This window comes from Halichoeres trimaculatus, unplaced genomic scaffold, assembly GCF_033239565.1.
Source record: "Halichoeres trimaculatus isolate MK-OKI-2021-1 unplaced genomic scaffold, fHalTri1.1 fHalTri1_scaffold_13, whole genome shotgun sequence".
Classification (NCBI taxonomy): Eukaryota; Metazoa; Chordata; class Actinopteri; order Labriformes; family Labridae; genus Halichoeres; species Halichoeres trimaculatus.
This window is the reverse complement of record NW_027437191.1, coordinates 17420714-17437994: the sequence shown is the minus strand read 5'-3', so window position 1 is coordinate 17437994 and position 17281 is coordinate 17420714. Positions and strand designations below refer to the sequence as shown.

The 17281-nt window shown below is 40.0% G+C and overlaps 1 protein-coding gene across 2 annotated transcripts in view; it reads left to right on the top strand.

Annotated features, from left to right (window-relative positions):
• LOC141802130 (estrogen-related receptor gamma-like) overlaps positions 1 to 17281 on the top strand; it is a 40738-nt gene that overhangs the window by 4693 nt on the left and 18764 nt on the right. The window contains exons 1-4 of one of the 2 annotated variants that reach the window (XM_074685581.1): positions 6809 to 7183; positions 13136 to 13387; positions 13485 to 13642; positions 15171 to 15287. In XM_074685581.1, coding sequence (XP_074541682.1) covers positions 7128 to 7183; positions 13136 to 13387; positions 13485 to 13642; positions 15171 to 15287 — 583 coding nt within the window. In that variant the 5' untranslated portion in view covers positions 6809 to 7127. Of the gene's footprint in view, positions 1 to 6808; positions 7184 to 13135; positions 13388 to 13484; positions 13643 to 15170; positions 15288 to 17281 lie in introns of those variants that run through there. The other variant, XM_074685582.1, reaches the window with a different exon arrangement.

The window sequence follows — 17281 nt, the reverse complement described above, 5'->3', positions numbered from 1 at the left end:
ATGAAGAGACAACTATAAAATAGCAAAATCCTACAGAAATGAAATCATGATAACATGTTTAATAAGGTTTATAATAAAGTTTGAAACAAGATGTTGAGTAACTCTCACAGATCTGCCACCAATCACTGTCAGTGGGAGACTGAGGCAGGAGAACTAAGGCTATTCAGCTCCTGAGACCGGAAGATGACCTGTTAATCCAATATTGCTTGTTGAGAGTATGAGGGAGCTATGCTGTGGTAATCCACATTATGTTGTTAGGAGAGGCTTTGTTACATAATCGCCCTGAAGAGTTCTCCAGATGGGCACCTGCCAGGACACCTCACGGCACGATTTTGGGGGACAAAAATGAAATGAGCTGGACTCTGAGCACTCTCTGTAATCAGGGTAAACTTAAATCAGATTACAGCTCAGTTAGACTCCCTTTCCTTTGATAAAACAACCCTTAACAATCTTGTGGTTACATCAGTGCTGTGAAGACAAATGAATCTGTCCACCAGGGGGCAGTCTAACCAAGATTTTAATGCATTGAAAACTTTTTAAGACATTATTTTTAGACTCTTTTCTTTACATTAAGCCCTATTAATCATAAAATTCTACCAAATTAGCCTTCCTCTTGTGCATGCATATACATTTCTTTGCAGTGATTCACTTCCTCAGCTGGACTGCAGATAAGTGAAAGCCATTTGAAGACCAATGACCCCCTGAGGATTACAGCAGCAGCCGGTCCCAGCAGCTCTAAATGACATTTCAATGGTTGCGTTGCTTTAAGCTTCTCCCAGAGGTTTTCTTATGTTTCTTGCATGCCCGTGTGTGTGTGTGTGTGTGTGTGTGTGTGTGTGTGTGTGTGTGTGTGTGTGTGTGTGTGTGTGTGTGTGTGTGTGTGTGTGTATGTGTATGTGTGTGACCTCTGATCCCTGTACAGTGAAGCAAAGATCAATACAGTGAAAGTGATCTCATTCCAAGCACTCATCCGTCTGTCATTCCGTCATTTTCCTCTTGTCGTTTTCCTCCCATCCGTCTATTTACAGACGTTTAACTGTAACGAATTCACATAGAGCAAAAGCTATCACTTTCCACTATCACTGTTTATCAGGTTTCTTTCCTTTTTGCCCCCCCTCTTTTTGAAACTGTTAAGATGCAGAGAGACAATAGTGTTTGCAGATGGTGTCAATAATCTTCCTCTCTGTCTCAGTAATTGATGGATGACTTTGAGTCAGGCATAAACTAAGCAGATTACACTCTCTACATCTGAGGGTTGATGCTAATTTGTGTGTATGTGTGTGTGTGTGTGTTGGGGGGTGTTGGAGTTGCAGAGTGACTGTCCGGTTCTGGAAGTCAATCCGACAGCCGTCCCCGGAGGCAGAGATTTGGTGGCTGTGAGTTGAGGAGATGAGGAGAAAAGGGGGAATACACAGACACACAGATGAGCATGAGGGCGTCTGCTTCACTTTTCCTTTTCGTCAGAGAAAATAAGATGCATCTGGTGTGTGGGGGTCAATAGCTGGCAGCTGGGTGCTCTGTTACAGGCCGCATCCCTCTGGAGCAGCTATTGAACTCCTGTCTTCATTTCAGCCTCAGCGGTGTAAAAATATTTTTGATGTTTAACTGCAGCCAGCGTATCCAATTTCATCTGCTGAATTTCACCTGTTAGCACTTCCTGTTAGCTTTGGGTTTGGCTTTGGTTCACTTCATTCTCCACTTTGTCATGTTGTTTCTTTCACAGCTAAAAAAAAAAAGTCATAAAATACAGAATTTAATCAGAACTACAGAAGCTGCCTTTTAGTTTGTTAGTTATGAAATGCAGACAGTTAACTTTTAACATGAGGTATCACTTAATCCCATTAACTTTGAGACTTACAAAAGAGTCTGTCTACCACTGATATTAACTGAGTGTTGAATTAACAATATTTATTTGCAAGCTAACCCTTCCACGCATAGCCTTCACTACTGCTTTATGTTTTGGAAATATGTTTACTACTAAAGACATGGGTGTAATATCAGCAGCTCATATCAAGTCATCAGATGTTTTTAATGTACCAGAAATTTCTAGATATCAAGTTGGCCGACAGAAAATCAGCTTAGCAGTCACAATCGTAGACTGTTTAAATAGGGGTGGCGTCTCTGTGACGTCACCTGTCTGTTCCTGAAACAGTGGAATGAAACCAGTCTGGCGGACGCGGCCATATTGGATATAACAGGGTCTTTGAGCCCTTACTCTGACAGCTGTGAGGCGCCTGTCAGTCATGTGTGCTGAGCTGTGTCTCTGATTGGACAATCACTGACCCTGATATTTTCTAAACCACCAAGGTGGAGAACATTCACCCCCCATACAGTGTGTGCTGAAAAATTAACTAAAATTAGCGTTTTGAACCAGGCAGTAAATACGTTTTTTAATGCCATAACAGTCAGTTTTTTTTTTTTTTTGGCTTGTTGTGTACGTGGTTTCTGGTCTTTTTGATGAACAACAGCTTTTGCACTTTCACATATGCTTCATTTCTCTGAACTGGATGTTGCCCCTTGGTCACAATTCCTCTATTTTATTCTACTCTTTCTTTTTTATCATAAAAAGTAAGGATAATCATTAAAAAAACTTCCACTTTAGGTCAATGTCATGTTTTGCTGCGATGTCTGGATCAAAGAAATGTTGCTCTTCTTGAAAATTCCCAATGTGGAATATCTGTTAATTTCTGTTAGTCCCCTTATTTTTGTCATTAAACAAGAGCTCACCAGTTTTCTTTTTTCAAAAAACTATATCTTTTTTTTTTCAAGTTGTTATGGTAGGTTAATTCAGTGCGTTCTTGTAGAGATCCTTGAATCTTTTTGTTAACTTCTCAAACTCATCTGTTCTTAATACGGCACGATCTTCATTAGATTGCTAAAATGATGAGGTCTTCACATGAGGATCCCCTTAATGGTTCATGACACATTAGGGAACTCACCTCTAACAGCAGCAGCCAATAGTTCAAACCCTCATAGGCCTTCAGAGATCTGGCCAATCAGAGGGAAGGGGGTTTGTACAGCTAGGAGTCTTAAAGAGACAGCAGCTGATGTTTCAGATAGAGAAGTGAGAAAAATGTTTTTGAGATATAAACCATGTAAAGCAGCTATGAGAAAAGGCTAAAAATAAACACAGTTATGTGTAAATACCCCTCTTTGAGTAAAAGAGTAAAATATCAAAGATCATTCTTATCGTAGATAATGCTTTACGTGATGCGTTCACTTGAGGAGATTTGATTTAACAGCAGCACTCTGTGTCTGGCTCTCTGTGTTTGATCATCATCTACTATCACAAACACACTCTGTTTCTTTTAAGAGATTTTAAACTCACTTTCACTTTATGTGCATGTGCTCGTGTTTAGATGTCTGTTTACATATGGAGTAAGTGTGTGTGAGTGTGTGCGTGTGTGTGTGTGTTGGCCAGCAGTTTTGTGTGGTGCTTAATGAGATAAGGCCCACTCGTGCAGTCTGCTGTCTGGCTTTGATCTGAGCAACAGATTAGTGCAGGTGATTTCATTCCTGCTCATCGTTCTTGTGAGGGGCATTTAAGAACACGAGTCACAGAGCAGAGAAAGGAGGAGGAGGGCGGGCAGAAGATCCTTCGACATATGTGAAATTTTGATGCTACATTTCTTGTTTATTAATTTCATTTGAAAGGACAATGCATGTTGATTAACATTTCTGTAGATACACCAGAGTTAGCCAAAAGGATAGTTTCCATCTGTAGTCACTGGATCCTGATCATTTGAAGACTTGTGAGGCTGGATATTATATTTTGATTTATCACGTTTGTTTGAAAGAACTTGATCTATGTGTTGAGAAAAAGTTAATTAATGAAATCAAAGGTTAAAAAAGATAAAGATGTAAGTTCTTGAAAAATGATTTGCACTTTTCTGCTTTCACACAAAACACAACCTTAAGTTATCAAATTGTTTTTCTTGTGTGTGTGTGTCTGCAAACAGGAAAATTTGACCCATCACGTGTGAGTCAGTCTTTTAAAGTGGATTAATTCGTAGGGTGACGGCAGGTTAGACTGTGACCTTAGACTCACTGAACAAATTAAAGTATTTATCAGTGAACTGATGAGCTGAATCACTGTTTTACTGCTGTCATTAATAACAGTGATTTTTCATACAGCCATTTCTCACCAAATATCCTTCTATTTTAAATAAATTACACTGAAATTCATCCTTGTTAAAAATGTTGTGGGCAAATGAAAAAAAATGTAGACATAAAAGAGTGAGACAAAGAGAGATGAGCCATTTTAAAACCAGATCTCCAGGTTTTGTTGTTTTCTGGTTCAGAGTATCTGCTCCAGTCAGTCAAACTATACCGTGCTGCACCTGTTTACCTTTTTTGAGTGCCAAGCTCTGCTTACTGTGATTGCTTACACTTGTGATTTCAGTCAAAGGCGAAAAGCATTACATTAGGCACATAGCCATAAATGATCGGATCTGATAAAAGTAGCTACTGGACTAGCAGCAGTAAGTCAGAAGAGGATTTGCTGCAAACAGGAAGTGAGTCTGTGCAGTATTCATGTCTGTGGGAAAAGATGAAGAAGAATGCTTCTTTTTCTCACTCAACTACGGAAGCCCTAAAGGATCATGATAAGATAAATTTTATTTTCTCCGTTTTTGTTTTTATTAGAGTCTTGTTTTTCTTGAACTACCGCAACCAATTTTTAGCAATCTAGAAACAAATTAGGTTTCAAAGCACTAAAAATCATAGAAGTAGGCATCACTTCATACACTTCGTAATCTCCGTGATGTCACCCATCTGTTTCTGATACAGCATTTTGAAGCAAAAAGACAGCAGAGGCCATACTGGAAATGGGGGTAGGCTTTGAGACAACACTCTAAGGCCCTGTTTACATGACAACGTTTCACCCCAAAACACATTGAAAAAGTCTGCAGGGACTTATGGACTGAAAACCCTTTAGTAAACACAACAGGCCTGTAGTTTGCACTATAATTGTCTTGTCCAGAAGCAGCTTTTGGTAGATCTCCATCATCTGGCATATTGGTGAATGCAAATTGCAGAAGTGGTGCAACAGATGGATGTTTTGTTGAAAGACAGTCAGCAGATTTAGCAGCACAAGCGCAACGATCAATGAGGACGATCAATACAACGGTATAAATTTTACTGTTGTATTGTTGTATCTGCATGCGCATAGCAAAGCTTGATGCTTGAAATCTCTGGATTGCTGTTTACATGGCAACAGTGTCTGGAGCGTTTCAGAAAAATTCCACTCTGGGGGTTGTATCCGGAAGTTACCGTTTTGGGCCAGCTTACTGTTCCTGTGTAAACGAGAGGCTGAAATGCAACACTATTTTCGCGTTTCATCCTTACACTGTTGTCGTGTAAACAGCCGTGGGATGAACCCTTGTCAGTTAGCTGAGCTATGCCTCAGATCGGAAAAACTTGTGATCTTAATGTCTTTTAAACTGTAGAAAAATAAAAATAATGATAATTTAAAAAAACCTGCACAGTGTGTGCCAATAGAGAAATTAGGTGCTCAGACCCAAGCTCTTTTTCGAACCAGGCTGTAAACATGTTAACTTCTGCTGTAAAAATCTGCCTTTCCGGCTTGGTGTCTATTTGATTCCTGGTCTTTTTGCAGCCAGCCTCAAGCAGAATCTCAAAGAACTGCAATTTTTAGCACTTCCCCACAGCATCATTTATCACGGCCAGAGTTTGCCACTTGCCTTGTTCACCTCAGTCATGTGGGTGTGACATAAAGGCAGCGTGATGTGCCGTCTTCTAGTTAATATCAGCGACCTGCTAATCAACCTACTAATTAGATTTTTGATCATCAGAAAGTTATCACATTATTTTAGTATAACTACCTTAGTTTTGTCAGTATAACCAAAAAAGTCAGGATCTTGAGAAAAACACCTTGAAATACCTTTATCTTGTGAAATCTGAAAAATAGATGCATTTAATCATGACCTTTCTGGGCTTCTGCAGTCAACAGTCAAAGGCCACAACATAGCATCTTTTTTGGTTTTTACATGAACAGTGCTGGCCAAAACTATTTGTGAACCGGACAGATCTGAAAATATTGATATGCTCCACACACTCCAGGTACACAAGCATGTAACAGCCTTATATTGTAACAAAATTACAACAGAAAGCCTTTTAACCAAATTTCAACTAAACCAAGACACAACACCTAAAGCAGCAGCAGCACAGGCTGAAACCTGTTTTTCTAAAGTTATACACACTCTTACAAATCAAGCAGCTAGGCAAAAACAAATTCAACAGAAAACAGTTATACAGCAGCACCAAATGTTAGGATACTAATGGCAGCAATGCAACAGCACTGCAGCCCAGTAAATACACTTTACCTTTACAGGGCTCTTTTCCTTGTTTTCCTGGCTAAAAAGCCTTTGATGAGGCTGGTAAAATCCAATTTTCTGAGAACATCACTCTCAATGACCACCAGAGACAGGTGATTCAGTCTGTTTTGGATAGATCAACTGTCACAACTGGGACTTTTATGATTATTATTTTTTTTAAGTGATCTCCCACTTGATCTTTTTTTTTCTCTAATTAAAAACAAAACAAAACAAAACAAAACAAAACAAAAAAACTACATTTCTTGTGAGGTCTGCTATTTTTTTTGTCAAATAGCCTCGTCTGCCATTTCCCACTCAAACTTCTTTAAATGTAAATAAACGTGCTGAATACCACAACATCATCTCTATCATCATCCACCTGCCCCAGAGAGAGGCAGCCTCTGATTGGCTCTGACTTTAGCCAATCAAAAGCTGTCTCGGTGCTCCGGGGGAGGGCCGTTCAAATATTGCGGCCGAGTATTCATGAGGGCCAGCGTTTCGCTTGGAGACCCTTGTCACACACAGAGCCAACTAGTCACAACAGAGGGGACTTCAAAGGCAGCCGGCGGCCTGAGAAGTGTGAGTTACAGACAGACAGACAATGAGAAGGGCTGTGAGTGTCTTACAGACGAGGGGAGTAGAGCAGATGGAGGCAGAGATTGGAGGCAGAAAACAGTGAAAGTGATAAACAGCGTAGTTGCGAGGAACTAAAAAAGCTAAACGGAGAAGAAGACAGAAGCAGACGTCCCTGTACACATTTTCTCTTCGTCAGAGCATGGTGGCAGAGTGCACATGGATTTAGTCGACCTCTACCTCCCAGAGTGTTTTACTTACCACTCTGACGCCGAGTAAGTACTTTCCCTCTGCTAAATCACCAAACATACACACACAGAAACGCGCGCACACGCACAGCTGTGCTGGTGCATAATTTGAAAGTTTAACCTGTCTCTTCCTCTCATGTGTGTTTACCAAAAGAGTCAGCTCGAGTACAATGTGAGCAGTTCTTTATGCTACTAATGTGCATCCCCAAAGTTTTATGTAGCTACTGTTTATTGCGCATGCTCATTTTGATTGATTGATTTTGGAATAAAAATATCTCAATTTTTAAAATTTAAAATGGAAAATCCCCTTCTTTGCTGTTTATCTGCATTTTAAAAGTGCACATGTACCTGCAAGTTTTATACCTTTACTTGTATACAAAGAGTTACTCAGCTAATCAGATGATCTTTGCTAATCAATTAATCATGAAGACTTTAAAAGTCACAATTTAGTGATCAAAGCTCTTTTTCTCAGAGCCTGAGATAGATTCTGAGAACTTCTTTTTTTTTCTTTTTAACTCTCAATTAGAGTCCAAAACCCCCAAATCATAATCATTCGAAAATGGGAAAAAAAAGCTGTCCAAAAATGCACACATGGAAAAAATAAAAGTTATTTTTATTGAGTATTTTATTCTGTACTTGCAAATTATGGACCGCAGAGTGATGAAAAACTGAGAAGAAGTTACAGCTTTATGAAGACCTACCAGAATAAGATGCACACAAATCTGCTCCAGATTTAAGTTTTTTTTTCTCAGATGCTGTGGGGAAGTGGCAAAAAACATTTCCCAGGCATGACAGTCTGTGTACATTGCTTACAGTTGTCATTGTTCTGCTTGTTTGTTTGTTTGTTGACAGTGAGAGTGAGTAGGTGGGTAAACCTGCCTGCTGTGGGAGAACAGAGAAAATCTCCCCTCACACCAAAGGCAGCCTGAGAAAAAAAAGATGTGCCAAACAGATGTTTCATTACCTGAAAACTGCTTTTTGAGTTCTTTCTTTTTCTGTAGTCATAAAATAAAAAAAAACCCACATCCATTCCCAACACTGCTGAGGCGTGATCACTCCTCAGATGACATCTCATTTTAAGGGCTGGAGTTAGCTCTCCCCTCCAGCAGGGAAAGATAAAGAGAATTCAGACAGACGCGGATCAAAACGACAGCACGGCAGAGGACATGTGGACGCTCAGGTTTGCTGATTGCCCGTGACAGAAGCAGCCGGATAAAGAATGGGAGAAAAGGACACAGATGATCCCCTGTATGGCACGCTATCCTTGATTCCAGAAGCCTGCGGGTCCAAGCAGCAGCCACAGGCACCTCATCTCCTGGCTAACAGCTTCGTCCAAAGCCTGACTAAGGCTCTTACACGGCTGGCTGGGGGTGCCACTGATCCCTGCTCATCTCCTACTGGCTCATTAGGAAAAAAACACAACTGAGACCCCACTGACCTAAATAGCTGCTCCTCGGGGTTTGGGGTTAGACTGGGCAGGTTAGGCAACAGGACCTCAGGAGGTTTTTGCTTTTTGGAGAGGGGAGCTTCTTGCTTTTTACTGTTTTGCTCCGTTCCCTTTTATTTTCTGAATTTCCTTCCCTCCCTTGCTTTTTTTCTCGCCCTCCCTCCTTCCCTCCTTCATCCGCCAGCTCATTGTCTGCATTATGACTCTGCTCATTTGAAAGTGAGTGTTGCCTCCTCTCTTTCCTTTTAACACCCCCCAGGTTAATGAGCCACAGGCACAGCCCCTTTCTTTTTTCTTTCTTTCTTTCTTTTTTCTCTTTCTGTCCTTTCCCGGCCTTTTCACGCTTCTGTCTGTCTCTCTTGTTATTTCCTCCCGCCTCTTCTTCTTCCTTCTTACTCTCTATTTCTCCTTCTCTTTTCTTTGTCTCCTTGTCATTTCACGGTGCATTTTGGCTTTTGTAGCTAAGGTGCAATTATAGTTGTTTTGGATACTGGAGGACAAAGGGGCTGTGGTATGATAAGTCTGAATGCACACTGGCGCTGCTGAATGCCGCTGTGGAAGCCGCTTTAACTGTGGAGTTTTACATTAGTAATCTGTCAGTGTGAATATTACATCACACCTGATCACCCCACTTAAAAGTCTTTTCATTATAAAATCCCCCTCCTTCGTCCTAGCTCTGTCATAATTCATGGTGGGCCAGCAGAAAGAATATCTCACTCTGTTCTTGTCAGAATCTCGACATGTGGATATGGGCGCCTGTGATTGATGGCTAATAAGTAAACCAGTGAGTCATGTTAAAAGGAAACTGAAACGTCCTCACTGTTGTATTTCTACAGGTTTCTGGAGAGAAAGTGGGAACTTCAGAGTTGTGTTGAATGTTTATTGAGGTGAGACTTGAATGGTTAAAACAGGTTGTCGTCATTTTCCTACTTAGTCTGCAGAGCTGTTAGCAAAACAAAAACATTTTTTAAATACATTTTTGGGAAAAGTTTCCATATTTGATTCTTACTAACCTGTGTTTAAGTAAAAAGCCTTACAGTAAAAATTTAAGGGCCTGTCTCCACTGAATGCATTTTTTGCACTGGCACTTGGAAGTTAAAGTTGTTTCATCTGACTATTAGGTCTGTTTTAGAATTCCATTTTGTACTTTTTCAATCCATATGAGGAAATTTTTTAAAAGTAAAAAAGAATAAAAAAAGAAAGGGGACTATATCCTGGGATTTTATGCAGGTTGGATCTGGAAATTGAGCTCCTAAAAATACCAGTATGATTAGTTTCGCCTCCACCGGATTACATTGAAAAAGTGATTTTTGGAGGCCCTGTCCCTCCATGATTTTGATTGGTTGTTGAGGGAGAAGTAAACTGGGTGTAGAGCAGTGATCGTCCAGAAGTGGATTCTTTTAATCAGAGATGAGAGAACAGTGAATAGAGCAGGGAATGGGATGAAAGTGGGAAACGACCTGCAGGAAGCAGGCCACAGGCTAGACCCGAACCTGGGCCACCTGGCCCGAGGTGGAGGATCCTATAGGGTGTGATAAAACTTTTTGAAACCAGGAGCATGGTCAGAAAAAATGCTCTGGACACCAGGCACAGATGACACTGAACTGCGTTGGTTTTGTGTAGAAATCAAATGCCGCGTGGGCAAAAAGCAAAATAAAGAAATACATTTTAAAAAAGAGCTTAAAGTGACAATCCCACAAAAACATATCATTTTGTTCCTTCCAACTTTACAGCACTTTAAAGGTAATTACAGCTAATTTTTTTGATAATAAGACTAAAAATTGGTCTTATTTGCACTTAACATATATTCAAATCTAACAGCAGCTTCAAGTGGAAAAAACGCAAACAGAGCCAATGTTTTCCACCCTCCCTGCACAAAACTGTTCACAAATTTAGAAAGTTTCCTGTGCTTCCCAACAGCTGGAAAGTTAAACAAGTTTCGTGTGCTGGTGGAGACCAAAATGTAGCTAAAAGCAGAGTCAATCTTGAACCTGTCACATGACCCCAACTAATTTGTTAAAGTTGCTTTGTTTCTGTAAGTTGTGTTTGCTATCAGGATGACTAAAACACCTGGATATGATTTAAAAAAATGTGTAAGATGTGCTGATAGCAGGATGTGTTACACATGAAGAACCAAAACTTTAAAGAAGAAAAATATGTAATGGAAAAAAAGGTTAAAGTATAAGAACTTTTTTCCAGTTAATCTGCTCTCTTCACTGGTTGTTCATGTTTCATATCTCCTTTTCTTCACCTGCTGTTGGTCTGTCCCCACCAGTCATCCATGTGCTGGTCTCTGTGGGTTTGTAGAGGGGCTGATGGCACATGCCCATGCTTTACTTTGTTGGTGGTTAAAAGCAGCCATTCTTTTTGCCTACCAAATCACTTGTGGCCCTGAAAACACTGATTTACATGTCAGGAAACACACTGGCTTTGACATCAACCACACCAAACCGGGATTAGAGTGGGTGAGGTGAACGGCTGCGTGGACACTTGGGTATGTGTGAGACAGAGAGGGAGACACCACTGGGCTTTTTTAAAGTTGGCCTGGCGACACACAGTTGCATGCAAGTATGTGTCTGGGTGTTTATGAAGACACTGGCTTTAAAATGTGTCTGTAAGTGTGAGCACAGGCAGTGTGAACATGTTCCCTGTCACGTGAATCTCAAGTGTATGTGGAGAAGTGAGAGTCTGCCTATGATTTTTATTTTTACATGCGTACATAAACGCCTGATGCCATGACGTAAGCTTGTGCGTTTTCAGGATGTGTGTGTGTGTGTAAAGTGTGGATCACATGCCTGTGAGCTTGCTGCACACCTCGGCTGGTTTCAGAAGCTTTTTTCTCCTCACTGTGGTGACAGAGAGTCTGTTGTGGTCACATCTTAATCCAGTAATAAAGTAGTGATACACTGTGACAAGCAAGCCTCGGAGGACGTTTATTTTAACCAGACATAATGGATTTATATAAAGATAGGAATTCACAAGACACGTCTCCAAATATTCAGGAATTTATCAACATAAAAACATCTTTTCGTGCCTCCTGGGCTATTTTTTCCTGCAAGAAACTCAAATTACAGACAGATTTCATCACAGAATATAGTTTTCATGGCACATTTTGACCTTTTATTCCCAACATTTCTATGCAGTAAAGTCACTTTAAAACAGGGATCTGCAACCTTTACTATATATATATAAAAAAAAAACATTTTCTGACCTCTTCCAGCCAAGAAATGTGATCTAGAGCGACAAAACATAAAACAGCTTGTAAAGTTTTATAAGTTTTATTCATTGTCTATGATTTTACATATTATTACAAAGGAAAACCCCAAATGGAAGTGTAATGTGTAGGCCCACTTTGAAAGAATTCAACATTAAATTATGTATGGGTTTTTGAGTCCTTTCCATATTTGTGTAAAATAAAAACTAGCCCAAATATAAATAATAAAATAATATAAATATAAAAAAGCATACAGAAGCTGCTTAGCAGCTTAGTAAAAATGTAAACATGGATTGGAATATTTGTGACCAAAGTCAGGGCTCTGAGATGGGACTATGATCAAAATTTTCCATAACCGTTTTAAAATCGGTCACTCTTGTTCCTTTTTAATTCGCTACTTTACAGGAAATGCTTTGTGCTTGTTCAGAAAATGTCTTTTTCTTCAACTTTTGTTGTTGTTGTTTGCTAATTTCTTGACCCATATCATATGCATTTTTTAGTTGACAAATTGCTAAAAAAAAATTTATTCACTGACAAAAAGGGATCACCTTGAACTCCAAGATAACTGCAACAAAATAAACAAAAAAACAAAAACAAAAAATAAATAAGACCTGGATTAAGAAATATCTTTTATTTATCGTAATGATTTTTTTTTTAGGCCAGAGGGAGCCACTGCAAGGAGGTTTAAGAGCCGCAGGTTGCAGACCCCTGCTTTAAAACCAAAACAGGCAGGTTAATTGTGATGAATAACACTGAGGTAAAATTAAGTGATAATAAATTAAAGGATAGAGAGTAAAATAGCATGTTTGGATTGAGCTAGAAAGCCAATATCATAAAGTAATTCCTGGTTTGTGTCATTTTCATAAGTTTGCTTAAGCAGTCTTCTCCTCTGAAAACAAAGCAGTGTAATAGCCAGCAGCTTTGCATATGTGGGAAACTCCAAACGGCTGGTTTAGATAGGACGGGGACGGATGGCTGCATGAATGGCAGGACACAGAAGAAACAGGCGATATTCATGTTCCTTTACTTCATCGTGTGGTTTGAAAAACATGAGTAAACCCATAAATGAATGGTAATGATTTTCCCAAGCTGCATATTACAAGCTTGCTATCAGTGTAAATGAGGCCTGACTTAATAAAACTAATCAAAGCCTTCAGCCCGGAAGGTCAATTACATGTCATTAATATTTATGACAACACCAAGGTGACTCATCATATAAATCTGAGCTCAAAGTCAAATGCCCTCCTCATGAATATGTATGACAATAAGGTGTGTATACATTCAATGTAAGAAGCATTTTCTGTCTTCTTCTCTCCAGATTTCTCAGCAGGATGTCACTGAGGGGCCTTGACCCCACCTGTCCCTCCACAATAAAGCGAGAGCCCTCTAGCCCCAGCCCCAGCTCTCAGGGGGACATCAGCCCAGCTCAACCCAGCCCTGGAAGCTCTTCATCGGACACAAACTCCAGCTACGGGCCCCTGATCAAGGGACACAACCACAGCAATGGACTGGACTCGCCGAGTCTTTATGGTCACACAGCGGGGTTGGCGAACAATGCAGCAAAGAACAGGTTGGTGTGATGCTTATACAGCTCCTTGTTCTGCTTCTTTTCTCTGTGCTTGATGCATGTAATTTCAACTTCTGCCATCCTCTCTTTCTCTGTTTAGGAGGTTTGGCGAGGAAGACAGCCAAGTGAAGTGTGAGTTCATGCTCGGCACGGTGGCAAAGCGGCTGTGCCTTGTGTGTGGTGACGTGGCATCTGGTTACCACTATGGCGTTGCCTCGTGTGAGGCCTGCAAAGCTTTCTTCAAGAGGACCATCCAAGGTAAGAGACACAGACATAACAGAATTAATGCCCAGAGCAGTTTCATACTTAGTAACAGAGTTCATTGTGCATGACTGATAATGCTTCCTGCATCATATAAACCTGTTTGACTAACAACACTGAGCGTTTGTTTTGGTATAAACAACCCGCAATCAGTTAACTCCCAGCTCCTGCCTCTCAGACAGCAGAAAGGTTTACTATAAAGACGTGTTTGCAAACAGCTGATATGCAGTTAAACTTACACCGTGTCGTGTATATAGTAAACATGTTTAGGTCAGGCTTCAAAGCCTCAGATAACATATGGAGCAGAATGTGTGTGCATTTGCTCCGGCCCTGAAAGCCGTTGGAGGTGAGGACCAACAGCATGCAGTGTGGGTGTTTTAATAGGATTGTTGTGTGCCCTGTGGGAGACCTGACCGGGCATGCAGTGTTTAGGCCTCTGGAGGATGGCAGGGTTCAAAGGGTGAACAGGATGAGTTGATGTCAGATCTGATGAGTAGATCTGGTGTCTGGCTTATCAGATACATCCTGTTACTGATTGAGGGAGGCAGCTGAGAGAACTGGGTACTGGCTTTAAGCCATCAGGTTGGACCAGCACACTTAGCTGCTATCATTTGGGAGCTGGTTTTTCATGCTTTCAATCCTAGATTATTGATGCTGTTCTGTTTTTTAATCAGAAACTTGAAAGTAAACTCTACATTTTTTCAAAGTTAAAGCTCCTGAACAGTATTTTAAACTGGTTTCATATACCGTTTCCCTGCATGGGCTACAAAAGCAAATGAGATCAGAATCACAAAGATATCCTAATGCCTCAAACTGCTGCTGCAAAGTAAGTATCAGACGTAGTAATTGTGCCTCTCTGACTCTGCCAAAACAGCATTTCTCAGCATTTTCTAGTGAAAATTTAATATGCAGGATTTACTTTTTTACTAGAAAACAAAAATCACACAAGTAAGGGGGGGAAGCCATTTGTGAGACAAGAGGTGTTTGTTTGTCAAAGATCAACACAAACCAGAAGTTCCTCGCAGGGGCTTTAAGTTTACTCATCCTAAATGTTACTTAAAGCATGAAAAATATAAAGAGAAATAGAAGTTCAGACAAGACCAATCAAAAGAAGTCTCTGTTCTGAAAGCCTCCAGCTCTTCCACATGCAACATGAAGAATACCAAAACCTGAGGCAGGGAGAGCACACCTCCCTTTTCTTTCATTTGCATACGACACTTGAAACTGGAGATCTAAAAGGTGTGAGCATGGTCTAATGAAACATTCCAGGTACATTATGAGAGGTGTAAGTTTGGAGTAGTTTCTCCCACTAGAAGCTAAAACTCAATGTATCTCTGCCTCTGTTGATTTTCCTCATTTATTTCCAATCTGTTTCTCTGGAGCCCTCCAGTTTTATGGAACCACTGAACCTATAAATGCTACTTTCATTATGAAACTATTTTAGGAATATAAGATAAACCAAAACTTGTTATTGCCCCAGGCGCCCTCCAAAAACTTACTTGATTTCTTTACTTTCCTCCTCCAGGTAACATTGAATACAGCTGCCCTGCGTCCAATGAATGTGAAATCACCAAGAGAAGGAGGAAATCCTGCCAGGCCTGCAGATTCGTGAAATGTCTGGCTGTGGGCATGTTGCGAGAAGGTCAGTTATGCACAAAAAGACACCCTTTAACAGTATAATAATTGCAGAATTGATTGGTTGGTGGACTTGGCAGGGGTTTAAAACCTTATCTTTCAAGCAGTTGAGTCTTAGAAGAAGTACAAATATTGTTAGAGTAAAACAAGCCTGGCTGATTTCTTTGTGGTGCATTCCTTGAAACAATGTGCTGATTGCAGACTGAGGTTCTTTCAGTGTCTCACCTGTTGGACTAGTCAGGTACTGTAGTTCTGTGGACTGCAGTGAAACCTAAAACTTCTGGCAGTTAAACTTCTTTCCCTTTGTGCCATTTGTGATGTGTGTGAAGGTCTGTTTGTGTTGTAAACACGGGGCAGAACAATGCAAAGACGCGTCTCTGAGAGGGACCATCTTTGCGGTGTTTCTTTGGTGTCTCATCCACATAGGTATGCTAGTCTACATGTAGCATACACACGTGTGTAAGGCAAGATGTAGCTTCAAAAGGTGTATCAAGTTTAAGTTTGCTTACATTTCTTAAAGGATCAATTTTATGTGAATTGGACTTTCCCACCTAAGCCTTTTGTTGCTTTTATTACTGAAAACTAATTATTGACACAGCGGTGCCTTTGCCCAGAGCACTTACACTGTATTTATACCCCTTCAGAGACTCCCCTTGGTTAGATTAAGGTTGACTCATTATAACACTCTGTATAATGAGTATTAATTTTTTACAGCCTCTTTCTACAACATCTCCAAAACACACACTGGGGTAACATGTCAGTCTGTGACAGTGGTCAGGTGCTCCTGTAGTCTCACTGTGTGCCTTTCTGGTGACATACTGTTGTCCAAATTTAGAAGTGACTCAAAAAGGAAAACATTAGTGACCTCCTACTGTATAGGCCTGCTTGCTGCTAGCTGTGAAGGTGCAAGAGATAATAGTGAAGAGAGACGGGCAGATAGAAGTGTATGATGTGAACTCAGGGATAGTAAATGTGAAGATAAAATAAAAGTGTCAGGACTGCACATTTTTCTATTGATTAAAGTTAGTTTTTGATGAAAATGTGGGGTATTGCTAGCCAATGGCTTGCTAACTCTTGGCAGCTTTAAATTCCAGAATGAGGAAACTATAACATCAAACAACAAGACAATAAGATGTGTTAGTTTCTCTCTTTACTTTATTTCGACAGCATTAGCTTTAAGCTAATATAAATCTATCATCCCCTGGCCAGGAGACTAAGGCAACACTTGGACTCACTATAAAAAGGTAGACACATCAAGAAAGCAAACTAATGGTTGATTTTAAAAATATGCAAATCCTCTTAGAGAAAAAGATTATTAGAGTCAACATAAACACAGTACTATTTCATTCAATATCTAGCATGAAGCTACATTAGCTTAGCTTATTTGGATGAAAACAAAGGTAGCTCTTCATTGGCTAACTGCCAATATGGACGGGTACCTTTCACATTTGAAGCGATACAATACTGATGCCTGGTACCTGGCAATTAGTATCGCTACTCAATGGTACCAATTTTCAGTACTAATGTGTGTGTTTATGTGTTAATAAATATTAATCTATTTAATAACAAAATGTCAAAGCTTTTCAATTTGAGATATTTATTTCTCAACACATAAACTTGATTTTCATTTATTACCCATGATAAGTCTACACCCCTGATAACTGATTAATTGACTGTTTATGGTGTGATGATATACTTTGTCATTAAAGAGATAGCTGCTTATTTTTAACAAAGGTGCTGAACTAATCAGTGTTCCTTTTTGCTAATACGCTTACAATTGACGAGTGCCCCAAACAACTCAACTTAAAATAATTGGACTTTCCCTTTAAATACTGAAATGAGCTGGGCTTAACACCAACACTGATTTTTCAACTTTGACTCCAAATTAACCAAAACTGTCTGTATCAGAAATTTACAAAGATGAAGTCACAACATCGTATCTTGCACTTTTTTTGTGGAATCTGAAGATGTTAGTTTTACCCTGTTTTAAGTGTAGATCCA